The sequence below is a fragment of the Eurytemora carolleeae genome, unplaced genomic scaffold, assembly GCF_000591075.1.
Source record: "Eurytemora carolleeae unplaced genomic scaffold, Eaff_2.0 scaffold567, whole genome shotgun sequence".
NCBI lineage: Eukaryota > Metazoa > Arthropoda > Copepoda > Calanoida > Temoridae > Eurytemora > Eurytemora carolleeae.
In genome coordinates, this window is record NW_019396458.1 from 160,749 (window position 1) to 184,254 (window position 23,506).

Genomic DNA, 23,506 nt, shown 5'->3' on the forward strand with positions numbered 1-23,506 from the left:
ATAGTTCTGGTAATTACTGTATAAAATATGAATATTAACAATTGTTTATCAATGATTAAAGTTAAACATATATTTAAACATACGAATTTGAAATATAATGAATATTTTTATATTTAATAGACTTTTAAGAGCGCTTCGCGCCCATCTTCTATTTCAACTTTAAATTGTGAGCATCTTCTCCTTTGTAAAAAACAATAACAAAAAGTCCTCAGATTTAATAATGTTTCTTTTTCGCGCATTTACAAAATTTACAGAAATCAAAAACTTTTGGACACAAATTTATGTAATTTGAGCATCCATAAATTTTGGGCACGATCAGTTCAGCTGTTGTTACGTTTATTGGATACAAAGGGACAAACAGACAGACAGACAAGCAATGTATGTATATATATAGATATAAATGTTGGCTAATTATATTATATATATATATTTATATATTTATTTGTGTATATTTTAGAATCTCTTAATTATAAATTGATTTAAAAGTACAGGTTTCTCATGTGTACAATGAAATCACTTTTGGATAGACATTTAATATTACGCAACAATTTCAAAATTGAGAATTTTTTAAAAATGAACATTAAAGAATTCGGATATAGTAAAAAAACTTTTTTAACATGTTCTTGTTTGCAGGGCCCCAGAGTATATATCAAGTCCTATAGGATCTAGTAATATAGAAAACAATAAACTTGATAAGCAGCTTCAGACCAGTAAAAAAACTACACCAAAGGTGAGCTAAGCATACATTGGAAACAATCTAATGAAGGGTATATATATATATATATTAATATTCCACGGGCAACGCCGGGCACTTTGGCTGGTTGTAAATAAACAAATGATGAACACCAATTTATCAAGCCAGGCCTGTCTTACCCTGCCTTGAAAAATTCTGATTCTCAACTAAGAACCTCAGTTCTTCACACATTGAATTTTTTTTCAGTTGAATTCACAAACCAATTATGAATGAATGAATGAATAAATGACGACAGGATGTTGTCAACTATTAAAATCTAAATTCCTTTTCAATCTGAAATAATATCGCCACGCTTGGATTTATTAGGAATCAAAACCATATCTTCACTATGTCTGATTTATTAACTTTGTTTCCATATTTTTAAGATTTTTCTAAAACTTCGTTTCCCAATTCAATGATTTTTTCGCAAAATATTTTTAACTTTCGAATTTTTAAGATTTTAGAACGATTTTTCAAGCATAAATGATCAATTGTCATTGTTCAACTTGTACTGTCTCAAGTTTTTATGATAAATATGAAGTAAAAAATGTTTTGAATGTAAAAAAGATATGCTAATTATCTAATTATATACTTTGTTTTTCTGTTCGTATAAAAATACGTCAAAACGGCTAAACCGATCGGGTCTAAATTTTTTGTATCGAAACTCACATGACCCCGGGGAAGGTTTATGGATTGTTACAGATGAAAAAAATTAGTCAGGAAAAATGTCGAGATTTACTAATTTTGAAAATGCGCAATTTTAAACAGAAAAATCTGCAAAATACAATTTACAAGAAAAATTGTAGTTTGTAAAGGGGCAAGAAGCGACCTGTAAGCCAATTGTATTATAAATTTACGTAAGATTTTTGTACTTTTTTAGAGGAGCTGAAATTACGTTAAAAGTTCTATTAACTTTGAATTCAAGAACATATTTTCTTGGGGGGGGGGGGGGGGGGGGGGTTGCGCCCGTTTTCAGACATAAGAGATGACAAAGCTTCCTAACATGAAATTCATTTAATTATTTGGGTTATCCATCTGAAGAAGAAATAAATTTGATAAGATAGAATTTAAAAACTCGAATTTAATTTCATCCTAAATTACCGGGCAATAAAACGTAAAAGCTTCGATCCATCAAGCTGAATAATAAAACAGGGGGGTTTACAAACAATATTTAAACACTGGGTGTCCGAAAATTTTTAAAAATTCTATTTTTTTAAAGAAATTGTGTTTTCATCTCGGTATAAAGATAGAGTGATGAACCAAAAAACAGTCGAGAGATTCCTTAGTAGTCTCACAACCAGAGATAGATAGATAGATAGATAGATAGATAGATAGATAGATAGATAGATAGATAGATAGATAGATAGATAGATAGATAGATAGATAGATAGATAGATAAAAAAAAATTTGCCCCCAATAAAAGTATTTGCCCCCATTTCTTTCAAATTTGTCAATCCCAAATGGGATTGAAAAAGGAATTATATTGCCCCCTGAGGTATGGGGGTAAAAAATGTTGATTGATAAAAATTATGTAGAACTTTTTCATCAACTTTTTAACATAATGGTTTGTAATGATATTGTAGTTACAATATTAGAAATTAAAACTTAATACTGTTTTACATTGACATCTTTAGTTAAATTAAATTAAAAATTATAATTATTCTTAATGGAAAAAATCCTTTTTTGAAATCGTTTTGTTGGTAAATTTTTACTTTGCAAAAAAATAAATTAAATGTAAAGATAAAATTGTAAGGTGTAAGTTGATACGTGGCTTGTTTATAAAAGGTTTATGCCCCCCCCCCCTCCCCCCTTGTACCCCTTGATATCGCTTGAGTATAATGTATACACAATAGTGTTAGGCCTGCTAGGATAGAGTTACTTCTACTACTCTTCAATCTATATTTTTGCAAATATTCATCAAAATTCTATTCTACTTTAATATCAACATTTTGAGTGAAAATTTGATTTTTTTCACAAAAATGTTTTAGGATAATTGTATACCTCGGACCGAATTTTATGAACTGGAACTGCAATTGCCTTCCGCCCGCTCAAATTTGAATCAACGGTTCAAATTCTTTTTATATCTATAATATTGAATAGGTGGTTCTTTGAACCGGCCGTAGCTTGCTCAGTGACGCAGCTCAAATTCATTAAATTCGGTCACTTCTAGTTTTTTAAAGTGAAGGGTTAAAATAATTTTCAATCTATTGAAGAGGTCACAAACTAAAATTTTCTAATTATTACCTATTTGTAACCTGATAGTGGAAACATTTACGCACTTGGAAAACACTCGAATTTAGGAATTTTTGCTAAATTTTTTTCAAATTTGAAAATTTACATTTTCACTAGGAACTTTTTGCAATTTCGTTTGAGACGTACTCAGCACATTAACCATTTCAATACTTTAACTATTGAGCCTTTTGCTCAGCTTTCTTTTGTATTTAAAAAGGAATTTCTCAAGTTTTTTTTAGATTTTTTCAAATTCAGAACCCCTTAGTAAAACTCAAAAAGGAAACTATGTAAAAAATATATTTAATGAATTATAAAGATTACAGATAATTTTCCATAAACAATGCTAAACTCGAACAAAGTCTGGTGAGTTAAATTTATAAACTATCACGAAACAAGTAAAATTATAATTTATTAAAATTAATCTTTTGTTCTCACTCCGTCACAAATGAGCAGCTGGCCAAATCAGGCAGAAAAAAAACCAGTTTTTAGGCTAAAATAATGCTTGATTTAAGGCAAAATTAAAGCTAGTATGTAAGGTAGAAAAATAAGTGACTTTTAAAGAGTAATAACCCCCTTATTTGGGCCACAATATCAAATAAAGCTTGCTTTAGACAGAAGTAAAGTTTGTTTTTTGAGCAAAAATAATGCTTGATTTAAGGCAGAATTAAAGCTTGTTTGTTGCGCGAAATATAATTTTTTTAAAACCCATTAAGCCTTTCAGGTCTTAATATCAAATAAAACTTGCTTTAGACAGGAATGGTGCTTGTTTTTAAAGCGAAAATAAAGCTAAATTTTAAAGAAAAAATATAGTTTTAAGCATAAATAATGCTCGGGTTTTAACAGGAAAAGATTATTTTTTTTATAAGAAGACAAAATACTTGGTTTATGGCAGAAAAAAAATTGACGACATTCTATTGATGGACTTGATGACATGCTATTAATGGACTTGATGACAAGTTATTGATGGACTTGATGACATGCTATTAATGGACTTGATGACAAGTTATTGATGTACTTGATGACATGCTATTAATGGACTTGATGACAAGTTATTGATGGACTTGATGACATGCTATTAATGGACTTGATGACAAGTTATTGATGGACTTGATGACATGCTATTGCAATGTTAATTACGATTTTGATTTTCTATGAGCACAAATGGTTAAAAAAATGCTTAGTTTTTTTCTGATTTTTAGACAGAATTGTTTAATTTATCTAAAATGATTCTAATCCTAATTAACTGTTTATTTATAAATGTGCATATCATCTATGCAATGAGAATAGAATATATATTAGAGGGGAATTTACTAGAAAAAAGTGTAAAACGGCCATTTTGTTGTACTGTTTCCATACTGCAGGTGTACTTCACATATTTATGCTATATAACCTTTTAGGCCCTGGATCATCATTCTATAGAATATCTAAAATTAATATTGAAAGAAAACCAAATTATGAAATAGGCTGATTTCATAATTGACCAATGATCATTTCACATAGACTCTATGCCTTTCAATTTACAAACGATGATTTTCCTTTATAACTATAAATCAAATGATGTTTTTATTCACCTAATTCATTTTATAAAGTTTATGTAACAGCTTTAAAATATTCGAAATTGAAATGGATAGTCCAGGGAACATACTGTATTAATGTACTCTACTGCATATAATTTGTAAACATTTACATGATTTGTACACTTTGAACTCCCTTTCAGGCTGAAAGGGACTGACAAAATTCATACCGAGGGATTGTCTAAATTCCACTCAAATAAATATTCTATTCTATTGTCTTTGATACATTGATAACCAGAAAACTTTGAAATAGAAAGACGGCCTTAAAACAATACTTTAGTGTATAAGTCATAAATTGATTCTAAAAGTCGTCTTACTCTGTCAAAGTTTTCTGATTATCACTGTATGTAGGACGGGTTATAAACCTAAAATTAGTTCACTAATTGTAAGGTTTCGAACTCGAAAAAAGCGCTTTTTCAGAACATTGAGAAGGAAAAATTTAGTTCATATTCAAAAATTTTTGTGAACGTTAATCTTTGAAATTATTTTCTTGAATTTGAACTTTAAGTGCCAAACCTGTTTCGAAAATAATCTTTATGATACACCTTTGAAAAAATAAAACAATTAAAAAACTAGTTTCAAAATAGGTTTTTTTATGAGGGGGGGGGGGGAGGGGTGCATATTGAGGATTGTTATTAATCCACTAATGAATTCTTTTTTAACAATGGCATTTTAATGTTAAATTGTTCTTTTTGGATTTTCACAGCCCTTTATATGCCCATCTATTGTGTGAAAATTTACGAATCATTTTAAAAAAAAAGCGTAGTAAAATGATGATAAAAATGTTAATAGAGAATCCCTTCCAGTATCGTAAACAATTCCTTTAATTCCAATTAGTTTGAAGTGTGTTAGATCTGTCAACTCAGTTGACAGTAGACTACATTATTTTTACCAGTTGATAATAAATTTGTTTTTAACGGTTGATAATAAATTAGACCAATTAATGAACTCAAACTAGGGTAGACTAATTAATTAATCTAGTTTTCAAATTGAATCACAGTTTTTAGGGAAATTTTCATGACATAACTTTTTCTCTTTTTATATATTTCTCTAGTTTGTCTGTCTGTTTGTTTCCAATAAACGTCAAAACGATTTAAAAAGTAAAAAAGTATAAACGCAGAGTTAATTTATTTGGGAAAATTTAGATCTGCTTAGCTTTACTAGATTAAACAAATTTGAAAATTTAATATTAATTTACACAAGGATAAATTTCAATCTATACCAATGTTTGATAATGTACTGTGAATAACACTATTTATTTGCACCCTGTAGATGTAGAAGTGACCCCTTGATATATGTAAATATATATATACTAGAAATTCAAGGCGCTTCGCGCCCATCTTCTAAATTAATTGTGAACATGTTCTCTTTGTGTACATCGTAAAACAAAACAAAAATAATTCGCGGATTTTCACAAAAAAATTTCGCGGATTTTCAAAATTTTTAAAAATTTAATGACGATCGAATTTTGATGGAGACAAATATTTGAAATTTTGATTTTTCATAAACCTTCCCTGGGGTCCCTAGATGTCCCACAAACAATTTGGGCCCGATCGGTTCAGCCGTTTTGACGTTTATTGGATACAAACAGACAGACAAACAAACAGACAGACAGACAAGCCAAATACTGTTGATATAGCAATATAGGATTTAAGTGGATAAGTACACATCATTATTATTTAAATCTTATCTACAAGGGTACATGGTGGAGGGGATGAAAGGGTGGAGTGAAATAAGAAATAAAATGAGGGGAGAGAGGAAAGCAAGGGAGGGATGAAAGGAGGTAATGGATGAAAGGAGTAAATGAAAAGAGGGGAGGGATGAAAGGAGGTGATGAATGAAAGGAGGTGATGAAAGAATGAAGGGAATGGATGAAAGGAGGTGAGAGATGAAAGCAAGGGATGGATGAAAGAAGGTAATTGATGAAAGGAGGGATGAAAGGAGGGGGATGGATGAAAGGAGGGGGATGAATGAAAGGAGGGTGATGGACGAAAGGAGGGAAGAAATGAAAGGATGGAGGAGAGTAAAGAAGGTGAGGGATGATAGAAGGCGAGGGATGAAAGAAGGGGATGTACTAAAGGAGGAGAGGGATGAAAGGAGTGGATAAGAAACAGCAGAAGGGGGGGGGGAAGGAGTAGAAAGGGGAATGGGGGGTAAATGTATTGGATTGGTTGACTAAATATTTGACAAGGACACGTATAGGCTAGATATGCAATGGGTCTCTAGATGGATAACACTAGAATATGTATTTACAGTATATACAATACATACCTTAGATATATATATATATATACAGTATACAATATACATGCCTTAAATTATATACCAATATTAGTATACAGGGTTTACAACAAACAAGTTTTCAACTGAACCCTTTATCCTCAACTGTATTCCTCGAGTAATCTCCTTGAAAGCTTATTAAAATGAACCGGTAGATATATTTAGGTCAAATTACAAGAAAAGTACTTTGTAAGATTTGATGGGATTATCTAGGATTTACTTACCAAGCGGATACATTTCATACTTAATCATATTAAATACTTGAAACCTTGAAACTGCCCATTTTATTATATTTTATGTTTTGCATTGTTATTTGCACAAATATTAAAAGCAGTCTCCGGCTCATGGTTTTCATATATCTGTATCTATTTAACCTGTACAACTTACATCTTTATCCATGTATCACTTATCTCTTTATCTCTGTATCATTGTTTTCTTGTAATCCTGGATCCTTGTTATATTCACGTATCCCTGTATCATTGTGTTCCTTTACTCCTGTATCCCTGTATCCCTGTATCCTTGTATCACTGTATCCCCTTATGATCTTTATCTCTGTATCACTTTATCCCTGTATACCCTTATTTCTGTAACTCTGTATTTCTGTATCCCTGTATCCCTGTATTCCTAAATCCGTGTATCCCTGTATCCCCTTATCTCTGTTTTCCTGTTTCATTGTATCCCTGGATCCCTGGATCTCTGTATCACTGTATCCCTGTATTTCTTTATCCCTGGATCACTGTATCCCTGTATCCCAGGATCCCTGGATCTCTGTGTCACTGTATCCCTGTATCCTCTTAACTCTGTATCACTGTATGCCTGTATCCTCTTATCTCTGTATCACTGTATGCCTGTATCCCCTTATCTCTGTATCTCTGTATCTCTGTATCACTGTATCCCTGTATCCCCTTATCTCTGTATCACTGTATCCCTGGATCCCCTTATCTCTGTATCACTGTATCCCTGTATCCCCTTATCTCTGTATCACTGTATCTCTGTATCCCCTTACCTCTGTATCACTGTTTCAATATCACTGTATCCCCTTATCTCTGTATCCCCTTATCTCTGTATCAATGTATCAATATCACTGTATCCCCTTATCTCTGTATCACTTTATTCCTGTATCCCCTTATCTCTGTATCCCTGTATCCCCTTATCTCTGTATCACTGTATCCCTGTATCCCTGTATCCCCTTATCTCTGTATCACTGCATCCCTGTATCCCCTTATCTCTGTATCACTGTATCCCTGTATCCCTGGATTGTTATTAATCCACTAATGAATTCTTTTTTAACAATGGCATTTTAATGTTAAATTGTTCTTTTTGGATTTTCACAGCCCTTTATATGCCCATCTATTGTGTGAAAATTTACGAATCATTTTAAAAAAAAAGCGTAGTAAAATGATGATAAAAATGTTAATAGAGAATCCCTTCCAGTATCGTAAACAATTCCTTTAATTCCAATTAGTTTGAAGTGTGTTAGATCTGTCAACTCAGTTGACAGTAGACTACATTATTTTTACCAGTTGATAATAAATTTGTTTTTAACGGTTGATAATAAATTAGACCAATTAATGAACTCANTTTCCTTTTTTATCTATTCTATTATATCTTATACTTTCCCCCCTTACTTTACTTTTATTTTCTTCTTTTATCTATTCTATTATATTTTATACTTTTTTATCGTTATTTTGATGATTCCATTAAAATTCTATTCTTTTTAATTCGAATTTTTATTCATCTTAACTTTTTCATAGTTTTTAAACCAAATGAGAATTGATTCCTCTATTTTGGTTTCAATTTAAACTTTTTCTTAAATTTCATTTGATTTGATTTGAATTCATGCAATTGCACAAGGTGAGAACGTTATTATATTTGGTCTCTTTTCAATCCTAATTTCTAAATTTAGGAGATAGGTTCTATTTTTCTGTTAATCTAATCTTAAAATATATTTTTTTCCAACTAACTTTAAATCCTTATCTAAACCATTTAGTTTTATTACCGTTTTCAATATTCTTAATTGAAATCCTTCGTTCGTTCATTCATTCATTCATTCTCCTAATTTTTCTATTCTTGTTTATTTCAACTCCATTTTTATGTGCGCTTGATATTGTAAGCGTAATTTCAAGTGACCCTCCATGCAAAGATGGAACGTTCGATTAACAACGGTATCCTTGAAATCTTTATTTTCAGTAATTATTCAATAAAAAAGTTCTTTTAACAATTCACAATAGTGCTAATACACCAAAGGACTGATTGCTTCAAACTCTAATTTTTTATCAATTTTTTTTTCTTTATCAGAGGTTTACACCAGCAGGTTGCAAAGATATAGAATTATAAAATTAGATTTTGAGGCAACTACAAAACTAAAAAAAAGTGCTGAACGTGGGTTTAAAACCCAATGTGTTAATGTATACAAAAAAAAGTGCTGAACGTGGTTTTAAAACCCAATGTGTTAATGTATACAAAATGTATCAATCCAATGTAATTTGATACAGGAAACAATCCAAGTGTAAATATGCAATTATCAAACTATTAATTTTATTCGAACAAAACCTTCTCATGACTTAACATAATAATCATGATAATCTTTCCCTATTTACACATACTTAATAGCAAATGTGTTGGGAAATTTTTCTCAAATGTAGGAATTTATTTTGGGAAATTCTTACAAATATAGATTTTTTTAGCAAATTTTTACTTATGTAAGATTTTTTGGGAGAAATTTTTACTAACGTACAGAATTAGTATTTTGGGAGAATTTTACTTAATATAGCATTCTTTTGAAATTTTTGCTAATGTAGATTTTTTGGAAATTTTTACTTATGTAGGGTTTTTTTATTCTTACTAACATAGATTTTTTGAAAATTTTAGTAATGTAGACTTTTTTATTCTTACTAACATTGATTTTTTGAAAATTTTAGTAATGTAGGGTTTTTTATTCTTACTAACATAGATTTTTTGAAAATTTTAGTAATGTAGAGTTTTTTTATTCGTACTAACATAGATTTTTTGAAAATTTTAGTAATGTAGGGTTTTTGGGGGTAAATTTTCTATTAACGTAAAAATTTTTTTGGACATTTTTACTAATATAGGATTTTTTAGAAACTGAAGGGAGTAATGAAGAATAAAGGTGGGGGCGGAGGAGGTGGAGGAGGAGCAATTCCTAATCCAGTAGCGATGGGACGAGCATTAATCGCGCGGAATTTTACTCCGCAAAAGAGTAATAGCTTCGGAAACAGGTATTTATTTTAATTTTGAAAATTTTTGAAATTTTAAAATTTTGTTTTATATTCTAAAATTTCAAATAATTTTAAATTAAGTTTTTGTGTTTTACACAAAAACTTTATTTGAACTTTATTTACCGTGAAGCGTATTCCAGGGTCAAGTAATTTAATCAATATTTTATCCAAATTTTTAGATTTATTTGGTTTGAATTGATTTTATGATAAATTGAAAATGAAAATACTAATTTTGAAGGTTGCCTAACCACAAAATGTAGGAAGCAGAATTTTTTATGTTTGTTGAAATAAATTATTTGGAAGTTTAGCCAAGTTAATTGTGAAATAGCCAAGAGACTTTTACTAATTCAGTAATGATCAGAACGCATGCCAAATAAAAATTAGCTCATTAGTAATTCGTTATATCCCAACCCCATAATAATGGGTTATATCCCAACCCCTTCCCCTAGAAGTAACATAGTTATGCCTCTTTAACAACAAACAAGGAAAAGTGAAGAGATAACTAACCGACTTTTTGTTTAGATCGAGCGAAGGAATTTCCGATATTTTCGGCGGGAAAGAAAACGGAATAATTCCGTCGAAACATCGGGTCTTCATCATGGACACTCAAGTCAAATATACAATCGTAAGTATTTACGTTTTAGACTTTTTTTATCTTGCAAAATTTCCCTTGCCCAGAGAGATTGCAATTTTTCCTGCCTGTCAATTAGGGTATTTGAATTGAAGGCTATTGTTTTCTGCATACTTTATCTAATCAAATACTTTTTACAAATTACAAATGCAAGTGGAACTACAGCCTTGAATACAATTTAGGAGTATATACAATACACTCAGAGAGGAATAGCATAAGGGGGGGGGGAGTCTTCAATCCCCCCAAACATTTATTACTTTTATGCTTTCTAAGTTAAGCTATATATTCTGCTTTTGTTGCCTGAAACATGGGACCGGGTGTCACAATATTAATGACTTGATACTTCAACTTCCTGTTGAGTTGGTTATATGACGTTAATTCGTGCATTTCTGCTCCTGCAATACGTGATGACAACATTTTTGGCGTCGCATATTTTTTGCATCTTGAAGCACTGGGGTAAAAGCTAGAATAGCAGAGTAACAGTTGTAAATTAGGTTTAAAAGGAAACTAATTACGTGGTTTAGGTTTAACTGCAGTTCTAGGAAGATACAGAAAAGAGGATATTTCTTTAATTCACTTGGTCTGGTTTGGTTGTTGGGTTTTCATTGGTTATTTAGTTTGGTTTGTTTGCTGGCTGTTTGGCTGGTTTGTTTGTTGACTGGTTTGTTTGATTTGTGGCTGGTTTGTTTGATGGTTGGATGGTTTGTTTGATGGTTGGCTGGTTTGTTTGATGGTTGGCTGGTTTGTTTGTTAGCTGGTGTGTTTGATGGTTGGCTGGTCTGTTTGATTCGTGTCTGGTTTGTTTGATGGTTGGCTGGTTTTTTTGATGGTTGGCTGGTTTGTTTGTTAGCTGGTGTGTTTGATGGTTGGCTGGTCTGTTTGATTCGTGGCTGGTTTGTTTGCTGGGTGATTGGGTGGCTGGTGTTTGTTTGTTTGTTGTTTTTTTTGTGGACTGGTTTGGGTTGTTCGATGGTTGGATGGTTTGATTAGTTGGCTGGTTGACTTTGGTTGTTTGCTAAATATTTATGAAGAAGATCCTTTCTTTCAACTGTTTGGAGTAAGATTACGTTTAATAAATGATTTACAGATTATGTTGAGCATAATGGCAAGATTGTGGGAACCTTTTCTTTTGTTCAATTAGCGCGATCAATCCCCCCCACCCCCATCCTCCCTCCAGTGCTCATCATTCTTCATGATATTAGATCTGGGAAAAAAAACAACGGTTTATTGTCGAACACGAAAATTTTGCGGGCTTTTTTAAATTCTGATTCCCGCATTTTAGCGCTGCATTTGTGTTACCGATTATCCCATCGTCTTCAAGTCCGCTAGGTTGCTGTAATTAGTGTCCACGTTATTTGACGGCATTTGCAACTAATTCTTTAAACTCTGAACTTTACAGCATGAAAACATAGAATTATAAATGCAGGCCAAGGTGGCCGAGAATATCATGTTTTATCACCTTATACCTGCAAAATGCATTATATTGCTTCCTGCATTTAAAGTGTACTGCATTATATGTTTACAATATTCAGCAAAAATTTAGGTTAACGGACTTCTGTTTTCTGAAACGCAATAGTTCTTGGTTTAAAATATAGTTCGTATACTGCATTAGTTAGTTCTAGCAATGGTAGAATATTTCAGTACAATATAGCTATTTATTTACAACATTATACAAAAATGTTATTATACTAAAACTTTAGCACTTCAATATTCTTGGCAAACTTTAGAATACTATTAAAAAGTGTATTTGTTTGTTTACAGGGCGTACAGATGCAAGAGCGAAACCTGTTCCTGTTTAATGATCTGTTATTAATAGCAAAGGAAAGATCGTCTTCACATTTTAAACTTAAAGATCAGGTAAGCAAAACTTAGGTTTCGGGAGGAGGAGGAGGAGGGGGGGGGGGGGTAATATGACCCAACCAGTTTTGCAACTGTGCACTTGCTTTCAGTCGAACACCCCCCCCCCTGAGTCGCATCCAGTCTCCCAGTTGCAAAACTGTAAAAATCTGTTGTGTGGCGCATTTACTATTTATTGCTTTAGGCGATCGTAAACATCCGATACACTATATTTTCCTTAATTGTTCCTTTTCATATTTTACTACGATACTAGAAGGCTTGTCATATATCATGCTTGATGGTCAAAACTAAAGTTTCTAATAAATTGTTTTCTCTGACGCAATTTTTCCTGTGTATGATTGCTCGGGGCTCTCACGCACATACGCAACCTTTGAATATGTGTACGCAGTTTCATTTTATATTTGGGAAATGGAATTTAAATGATTAGGGAAACTGGACTGAACACGCAATTTCCATACATATTGTATAGTGTATGTTAAAGTAAAAATCATTCCTGTATTCGCGCCATTTTTTAAATTTTAATATGATTTTGTTCCCCCCTTTTCCTATTTCTGCATTTGAAAATATAAAGCTTGTACTCGCAAATAATATAGCCATTGCAACACAGACCCTTATGCATTGAATAATAACTTTACTGTTCTTCACTTCTCTGTGACGCATCCTATGTTTTTACTAATGCGTAATACATATTGCTCTGTTCTACTATAAGATGCATTTAGTCATTGAAGATCCTATTTGATCTATGCGTCAAATAAAAAGATAAGATCATCTATTTCTCATTGCTGGTCTTTGACGCATTTATTCGTTGAAAATCCTATGCATTTGATCTATGCGTCAAATTAAAACGAAATTATCTATTTCGCATTGCTGCTTCTTTGGCACATATGGTATTGCAGACTCTTTAAACTTGATGCGTAACATGTAAACGACAGAACCCTTTATTTCTACTTTTTGACGCATCTAGTCATTGCAGAGATCCTATGTGTTTGACCTATGCGTTATACATACATACAAAACTAAATATGTTACAATACTATGTATTTGGCTATATCAGGGGGCGGAAACGTCATGTATGTGTGTTTGTACCAAAAGAGTGTGTGTAATGACGAACCGAAGGCGTGTACTGTAGGTATATACAGTACAAGTCAACACTAAAATCCAAATTTTCATGCAAAGAATATAATTTGATTAAAGTTTACAATAAACTACTCGTTATTCAAACTTAATTACATTTGACGACATTGTTCTGAAATTTCCTTGACTGTAGTCATGTTGTGTGTCTGCACCAAATGAGTGTGCGTGTGTGTTAACGAACTCTCCTGCAAAATAGTGCGACTGGCTTTCTCATGCCACACCAGCGCCATTTCCCCTTCAATTTATCCTTATTCCCTGGAGTACATGCGTACAAATTCATCTCTACATATATAGCCCAATTTATTTTTTTCCATTGATTGTTTTATCCCTTTTTTATTTTTTTTTAAAGAAAAGAACCATTTTTATTATTTACAATATTTTTGAACAAATAACAAATGTAACATATAAATGCTTAAGTTAACATTTTATTAATAAGTCTGATATTACTAAGCTTAAAAATAAAATTATAAAGTGAATTGAGTCTGTGTTTACTAGAGGTTTTTGTGTTTATAATTTTATAGCTCTTACAGTCGTCTTCCAAATCAGGTACCTCTGTGCGATGTCTGGATGTCAACTTGTATACCTGATGTGTCCGAGGTCACTCTGGACTCGACTACCTCCTTCGTCGTCGGTTGGCCGATAACCAATGCAGTTTTAACCTTCAGGTAACCAATCAACTCCCGACTTTTTACGATACTGTTCCATGAAACGTTAAAGTCTCCGTTTCTCTCAAAAATATTATATTCAGTTTTTATCGGAAAGACTCGGAATTAATTTAAAATTTTACAACTTGATTTTACAAATATAATTGAAGAAACAATAATCACAAATAGCTCTGTCATCCAAAATGTGGTCTGCCTTTTTAACATTTAAATTACCAGAGATTTATGTATATGTAAAGTCGTCTGATAAACTGTCAATTAATACCGGGTCTTTCTGATTTTGCCTGTATAAATAATTTATATTTTATAGAAGCTTAAAAGCATATTTATGATTTTTTTGTAAAACTAAAATAAAAACATTTTTCTCTTTTCTGTTCTTTGTTCTAAAAGATGGTGCATATATATATATAATTATGTATAATATAATATTATTTTTATCCTTTTTAATGTACGCGTCGTAAGTTATGCATTTTATGGTGTACAATGTATGTTTACATAGCGTTCAGGCGTACTTCAATGTTTATTTACTTTAACCCTGAAGAATGGATGAGTGTGTATGTTTGTGTATGGTGTACGTATACACAATGTTTATTCACTTCCCATTCACCATATTTGTCCTCAAACCTTCAATAATGCCAAGTGCAAACAAATATAATTTTTAAGATTTAAAATGAAATGCAATTTTTTAATTTAGCTCAAAACTGTGATATTTTTGTTGTTTTATGAGGTGTTTTATGTATCCATGTTGGTCTTCTACACAGAGTGTCCCATATCGGATTTTCTAAAATTACGCAAAAATACGCACAGAATACTCGTCGTTATAGCTTGTATTTTTGCATGCAAATTTTTTTCTGCATGCACATTTTCCTACTAGCCTTGTACTAACTTGTTAAATGATACTAAATTTCTGATTACTTGTGGAAATCAGAATTTAAAGCTTTTTACGGTCCATATGATGTGGGACACCCTGTAAGTCAATATGATGTGGGACACCCTGTATTTTAATATACAGTGGGACACCCTATATGTTAATACAAAGTGGGACATTCTGTATGTCAATATGAAGTGGGACACCCTGTATGTCAATATGAAGTGGGTCACCCTGTTTCTCAATATATAGTGGGACACCCTGTACGTCCACATAAAGTGGGCCACCCTGTATATCAATATGTAGTGGGACACCGGCCCTGTTTGTTAATTTGATGTGGAACACCCTGTATGTTTGTATGTTGCGGGATACCCTGTATGTTAATATGATGCGGGACACCCTGTATGTCAATATATAAATGGGACAACCTGTGATGTCCTTCAATATATGTTGAACACATATGGCTCAGGATAGTTATGAACTGTGCAGTGCGTATGATGTGTTTGTGTGTGTGGAACTTAAGGAAAGTGAGAGGGGGGGGGGTTAAAGTTTAAAAGAAAACAATACTAGCGAAAAACGAGAAATCTGTTAGACAAGTTTAGACAAGAAATCTGAAAAAGGAGCGAACAAATCTGAAAAAGAAATCTGAATGAAAAATTTGAACGATAACTGTGAACGAGAAATCTGAACCAGAAATCTGAACAAGAAATCTGAACATCAAATCTGAACGAGAAATCTGAACGAGTAATCTGAACGAGAAATCTGAACGAGTAATCTGAACGAGAAATCTGAACGAGAAATCTGAACGAGAAATCTAAACAAGAAATCTGAACAAGAAATCTGAACGAGAAATCTGAACAAGAAATCTGAACATGAAATCTGAACGAGAAATCTGAACGAGAAATCTGAACGAGTAATCTGAACGAGTAATCTGAACGAGAAATCTGAACGAGAAATCTGAACGAGAAATCTGAACAAGAAATCTAAACAAGAAATCTGAACGAGAAATCTGAACAAGAAATCTGAACATGAAATCTGAACGAGAAATCTGAACGAGAAATCTGAACGAGAAATCTGAACAAGAAATCTNAAGATCACACAAACATACATGCATACACACATCTATATATATATAGTTGTATTCTCTGTTAAGGGAAACTATGAAGATCACACAAACATACATGCATACACACATCTATATATATATAGTTGTATTCTCTGTTAAGGGAAACTATGAAGATCACACAAACATACATGCATACACACATCTATATATATATAGTTGTAATCTCTGTTAAGGGAAACTGTATAAAGATCACACAAACATACATGCATACACACATCTATATATATAAAGTTGTAATCTCTGTTTGTGTGTTTGTATGTCCGATCATAACTCAGGAATCCCTTGACAGATTTGCCTCAAATTTTAATTGTGAAATTCGGGAGACCCACAGGAATGTTCTAACTTGATCGGATAAAAAGCTGAATTGGTAGTTTACGAGTTACGACAAAGTGCGGGGAAACAGTGTGAGTATAAACTGTGAATGCCCTGGGCAACGTCGGGTTCTCAATTCGCATACACACCTCTTTTAAAAGCACACATTACACATTTAGTATATTCTTCAGAATGCAGAATTATTTAAAAATGTTCGGGGCGTCTCGTTATTTGCAATTTTGCAAATTAAACCATGGCAAACATTTGATTGCAGTTTTTTGGCTGACCAAATTTAGGAATTGCTAATTGCGAATTTTAATAATGATTATTAAACACATGATACACGTATTAATTTGTAATTATAACAGCTATAATTAGAATATTTTAAATATTAGACATTTGTTCAAATTAGATTATAATTAGATTTGAGTAAGCTAAAAATATGACCTAAAGGTGGAGCAGGGATATTTGATACCATGTCGATAATTTTAGAAAGGGTCAAAAACTCCCCTTCTCAGTCCATACAATACTTTTTTCCGATTTAATCGTTCATTTCTCGTACTTTCATTTCCGTATTTTCTTAGTGAATGAATGAATAAATGGCGGTTTATCAGTTTACTCAATGAGAATGTTGTGAGCACAAGAACAGAGGCAGATACTGCCGGATTTTTAGTTAAATACAGAGAGACAAATAATAGTAGATTTTAGTTTTTAAATTTTATCCTCTGCAGTTTTAATCAAGTTACTTTAAGAGAGAAACCACAATTGAAAATTGAAAATTTTCAGGTAGAAAACAAGGATATCTTTATATATTTAGATTTACAGGGTACCGTAGTGAATGACTGAAGCACTTTTACTTAAATGGCCGGAAGTCTCTTTAACAAAAAATGTCATTAATTTTTGTCTTAATTCCCAGTTTTAGTTTTAGTTGACAATACTGCACTGGTGCACTAATAAACCTTTATCGTTTTTTCCCTCGTGTTGGATTCTAGTAATATCCTTCATTGTGTCTGCAGCATTTGGTCCCAAGGTATCTACTTACAGAAACTACAATTAAAAATAATAACTTTTTCAGATTGGAAATTAAGAATATTTCATTAATTAATCCTTGCTCAGAAAATATTAACAAGGCCATCCAAGGCATCTTGTGAATCTGACGTGCCACTTTATGGAAAGACGGGTCACTTGAACTTACATCTTGAGTCTATTTAAAAACAAAAATTAATCATTTTTTGTTTAGTTCTCAGGCTGAGCGTGACCTATGGTGGAGTAAGCTAGCCCAGTTGACAAGCCTAGAAAGGGAGCATAGTCCTGCTGGGGCTAGCATCAATATCACATACTTCGATAATTCAACCAACTTTGAGCATGTAAGCTATAATAATTATAATTATGATAATAATGATAATAATATAATGATATAATTAATTGAGCGTAACTTTTTTAAAACATTGTATTTGGTATTCTTTAGTTTTATTCCTTTATTCTGTGACACCCTGTATTTCGATATACTGCAGTATATATTTCTATATTTAATGGACACCCTGTGTTTCTTTATTCTACAGTATATATTTCTATATTCTATGGAAACCCTGTATTTCGATATACTGCAAAATTTCTATATTCTGTGGACACCCTGTATTTAAATACTCTGCAATATATTCCTATATTATGTGGACACCCTGTGTAATTGATATTCTGCAAAATATTCCTATATTCTGTAGATACCCTGTGTATTTGATATTCTGCAATATATTCCTTTATTCTGTGCACACCCTGTGCATTTGATATTCTGCAATATGTTCCTTTATTCTGACTCTGTGTTTTTTTATATTCTGCAATATATTCCTATATATTGGGGGATATAATGAGAACAACTGATTGGATTTCTCCGATTGCGCGAATTTGTTGCAATAAATTTCTTATTTGAAGGTCGACATTTTGTTGAGAATTAATACTCCGAATTCACAAAAATAATTAGCAAAATGCTTGAATTTAAAGAATGATCTTATTTGAGTTAGGTAGGCTAGGGGTGGGGGTGGGGGGTTAATTACCATATATTTTTTTAGAGTTAAGACGAAAGTTTCTCTAGATATTGTTACCCGATTAGCATATTAATTGGTTTAATGATGAGATAGATAAAACACTTCGGTTTTAGGTACGAGGGGGGGGGGGATATTTTACCTGTAGTAAATCAATAAATTATCTCATTTATATTTTTGTAAACCGTGAATATACGTTCTTTATTTCTTTGACCCTAGTTGCGGTCAACATGTACCGTTATATATCTAAATATAGACAGTTCAACTTGAACAAACTCGTGTTATTTACGGATCGTATATATCTGGATAGATTGAGAGGACAGAGTTTGTGACAGCGCATTTATGCTGGTAAAGACATTGTAGGAGTTTAGGCATTTTCTACATACCTAAAATATACTGATCTTAATTCTTACAGTACATGACGTTGTCCCCTTCCCCTCCCTCTGAACCTTAAAATCTGTCCATTTTTCTTTCTAATATAGGCCTTCTCAGTTTCTCTATACGCCCACTCACCCAACTACCGTTTTAGTAATCTACCCCCTCCCATTCGGAACACACTTCCCCTTATCTCCCCCTCTTTCCCTTCCTAAAATGATATTTCCTACTGTTGCATAAATTTTCCTGCTTAAAAATCTTTAAACTGAAGATATCTTGCTTCGTGAAATGTATATCTATCTATTTTTTCAAATACACATAAATGTAATATCTAGTTACTGCCTGAGGCGTTGCTTATGTATGCATAATGCATATTGCATAAGCCATGAGTAACGGAAGCTTAAAAGATAATAAAAATTCTCCTAAGCCAATTGCAAGCATTAACTCTAATTAAGATTGATGTACAATTTGTGTGTCAAGAAAAAGATGAAATTTAGAATAATTAGTTTAAACTATTTTAAACTGACTCAAAATGTCTTAAATCTGTAATAAAGGTAGAAAAATAATATTGTCATACATTTTTTTCTAAAAATGTTTTATTTATTTTATTTTAGTTAAAATCAATCTACGTGGCAATCACAGATACATCAAGAGACTGTATAGAGAAGGCATTATCTAGTCTACCCCTCGCGGATTCAAGGTACGTCATCCCCCCCCCCCACCAACAAAAACAAACAAAAAACATGTACAGTGGCACACATTTAACTGTAGAATAGAAAGACAACATTTAAGAATTATTATGGGTATTTGATGTTATTTAAAGAGAGTTTAACATTAGTTAGAAAATTAACTTTTTATTAAAGGAAATGGGCCTTTTACTTTGCGTACACTGTACAGTGTACAGTGTACATTGTACAATGAATAAAGCACATGTTTGACTTCAATTCAAGTAACTTTATTTTTCTATTCATGCTCCCTTTGTTGTTTGACCTTGCAGTTTACCAAAACTAATTTCTTTGTTCTAAATCACATTTTTCCAAGACGAAAATTGATCTTTCAGGGATACGGGTCAAACAGAGCAGTCGGGAGAGAACCGAATGGAAAGCGGCGACCTAAACGGTAGTGCTCCACGGTCCAGAGATCCGGCAGAATACCAACTTTGGGTTAAAACTAAGTTGGATGAATCTCCCTATCCGTTAATAGGTGAGAAAATAAAATTTCATACCATGTACTTGATATAATAGTTGGTATGCGGAGTAGAGTTAAGAAAATACGTCTACATATAAAGTTGTAATCATTATTTGTCTATTTGTGTGTATGTTCGATCATAACTCGTGAACCTCTTGACCGATTTGCATCAAATGATTTTGATGGGGGAACCCGGGGGAACCACGGGAATGTTCTTAGCTTGGTAAAGAGATTCTAAATTGAGTGGGTTCACTTTTATAGCGAAAACTGGCTAATATCGTAATTTACGACCAAGCGCGGGTAAACGGCGGAGGATTAGTTAGGAATAGTTAGGAATATATAGGAATAGATAGGAATAGTTGGGAATAGTCGGGAATAGTTAGGAATAGTTAGGAATCGTTGGGGATAGTTAGGAATAGATAGGATTAGTTGGGAATAGTTGAGAATAGCCGGTAATAGCTAGGATTAGTTAGGAATAGTTCGGAATAGATAGGATTAGTTGGGAATTGTTGGAAATAGTTGGAAATAGTTGGGAATAGTTGGGAATAGCTAGGATTAGCTGGGAATAGATAGGATTAGTTAGGAATAGTTAGGAATAGTTAGGAATAGAAGTTGATTATGATAAACAGTAAGTAAGGAAGTATGAAGCAGGAAGGTTGGGAGACGGAAGAAGGTTTATGAAACCTAAGAATGATGAATCGTTCTGTTATCTTTATACACTTAAAGCGACTGTACGCGTAATTTCTTGTAACCCTCCATGTAAAGATACCAATGTTTGATTTTCAATGGTACCCTTGAAAGCTTTGTCTGATGAAGCATGAATTAGATATACATGTTTATAATTTTGTTAACTGATTGTTTTCAATTTTGGGTTCCCTATAAAAGTGACTTGCACAGTTCTTCTGCAGGAACACATTTAACCCTTTTAAATCTAGAAAAACGACAATTTCTTCGACAATTTTGATCAGATTAAGGTTTCAAGGTTACCATTGTGATTCGGGCATTATCATCTTTACAAGAAAGGTCACTTGAAATCAGGCGTACTGTCCCTTTAAAGACACTTGAAATCAGGCGTACAGTCCCTTTAAAGACACTTGAAATCAGGCGTACAGTCCCTTTAAAGAACATTCAAGTGTCAACAGATCACACTGTTATCCCGGATATATAGAACAGGATACATATACATATATACAGTCATAACCAGAAATCTCTGGAATAGGAAATCGACTTTTAGACTCAAAGCATGACTCTTTTTCTTTACCCAGGATAACCGTTTTGTTGATTTTATTTGTACAATTATGAATTTTTAGAATAATTATAATTACAGTTGCAAACTTTTTAAACACATCATAAAACAAAATATAGATGTACGTAGGGATGTTAACGTTTTCATTTTTTTGAAAAACGATCGTTTCGTTATGAAAACGACGACTAAATAACGAAAACGAAACGATCGTTGTTAAAAACAATCGTTTTTTGAAAAAGTTCGTTTTTTTAAAAAGGTTGTTTTCAAAACGATCGTTTTCCGAAAACGAAACGATAGTTTTTGAAAACGATCGGAAAACGAAACAAAAAACAATCGTTTAACGATCGTTTTCAAAAACGATTAACAACCCTAGATGTACGAAATCTAATGCTGTATCCTATATCTTAAAAAGACAATAAAAAAGCTACCCAACAGGTTTTAAAATATAAATATTATTATTTAAATTTTTATATTAATTTTCAGGTCATGAAATTCCTCTTGTGATAAAGCTGAACTGGATGAGACAATCGTTTAACAACAAAAATCAGAAAACCTATGATGAATATAGACAGGGATGTAGATGTTCCTTTATACTCAGGTTAGTGCCTTTTATATTTTTTTAAGTGATATATATAATTTGGAAAAATACACCCCTGTTTTTAAGCAATTTTCTCCAAACATGTACATTTACTTGTTTTATTTAATGGTCAATTTTTGTAAAAAAAATATTTACTAAATACCTATTCCTTTATTTATTGTGGCAAACACCATTTTCATTTTTACTTAGATTTATCTTAAATCAAGGCAATTTTATAATTTAAAAAAAATGTCTAAAAATTTATTTTTAACCCAATATTTTTTTTGTTTTTAGAAGAGTTGGCCAGGTCTCTAATTTCAACGAGGTTGGATCTCAAAAGAAAAAATTAAAAAAGGTAAACCTAAAAATTGAACATATTAAAAAACTAATGTTGGAATTAAAAATTTAATAAAGAAATTGATAATTAGTTTAAAAAAAGAAATATTTGTTTGAAATTGTTTTCATAATTTTGTTCTGAAGGTGAAAAGTAGTATTCGGCTCCAGAATGTATTTCGCCGTGTGAGCCAAGGGGCGAAGGGTAACGACTCTGTTGACGGCGGAGCCCCGGCGGAGGAGAAGAAGGTCGGGAAACTGTTTGGTCGGAGATTGGAGGATATCTGCCGGGTAGAAGGAGAGGTCGTCATTCTTCCGCCTCCAGTTCTCGTAAGTTCAATTTTATAATTACTGTAAGCGTAATTTGAAATGACCCTCTCTGCAAAAATGACAATGTCTGACTTAATACACTCCTGTATGCCGAGTCCATTAGCGCCTGATCCAATCAGGGTTCAGTCATGTGTTTGTTGTCTATTCTGAACCAATAGAAATTGTATGCCGGTAACATCTTTTTATCTATCTCATTCTCCAATTAGAGTTATGAATCCTTCAATCGGCGCTATCAGTAAATGGAAATATTATTCTACTGAAACTATACTGATTACTGAATAACCCTTCAAACCTTTGTCTGATCAAGTATGAATTAGATATCAATGTTTTTGTTTCTTTAAACTGTTTATTTTCATTTGTGACTTGCGCAATTCTTGCTTTTAAGAAGCAATGGAGAAACTCACAGAAATGATCACTTTTTAATAAGAAAAACGTTTGCATGTTGCACATTTTTAATCGAAGTAAAGTATGAATTGGGTACCTATAGATACCTAGATACCGGTGTAAATCAGACATGCCATCTTTTATTGAGGGACACTCAACATTACGCTTACAGTGCCTTTAAACTTCACTGTCAGAGGCGTAACTGGGGTATTTTTTTACATTGAAGATTAACCGTCATTTAGGCACTTGCGCTTATCTTAAGATGATAGCTTCTTCAATAATATTACGCTCAACCCCAAATTTATATTCGGTGAAATTTACGCCAAATATATTTATTGCCATGTAGCTCCTCTTCTTTGATTTTACGTGTGTAAAATTCTAGATTA

At 32.4% G+C, this 23,506-nt stretch overlaps 1 protein-coding gene across 2 annotated transcripts in view; it reads left to right on the forward strand.

The window, feature by feature from the left end:
- The window catches only part of LOC111703662 (uncharacterized), a 64,327-nt gene that overhangs the window by 23,300 nt on the left and 17,521 nt on the right, over positions 1–23,506 (forward strand). For both annotated transcript variants that reach the window (XM_023475681.1, XM_023475682.1), the window contains exons 5-15: positions 634–730; positions 9,922–10,058; positions 10,581–10,683; positions 12,451–12,546; positions 14,227–14,345; positions 17,889–18,015; positions 19,677–19,762; positions 20,123–20,265; positions 21,980–22,094; positions 22,368–22,428; positions 22,554–22,736. In XM_023475681.1, coding sequence (XP_023331449.1) covers positions 634–730; positions 9,922–10,058; positions 10,581–10,683; positions 12,451–12,546; positions 14,227–14,345; positions 17,889–18,015; positions 19,677–19,762; positions 20,123–20,265; positions 21,980–22,094; positions 22,368–22,428; positions 22,554–22,736 — 1,267 coding nt within the window. The remainder of the gene's footprint in view (positions 1–633; positions 731–9,921; positions 10,059–10,580; positions 10,684–12,450; positions 12,547–14,226; positions 14,346–17,888; positions 18,016–19,676; positions 19,763–20,122; positions 20,266–21,979; positions 22,095–22,367; positions 22,429–22,553; positions 22,737–23,506) is intronic.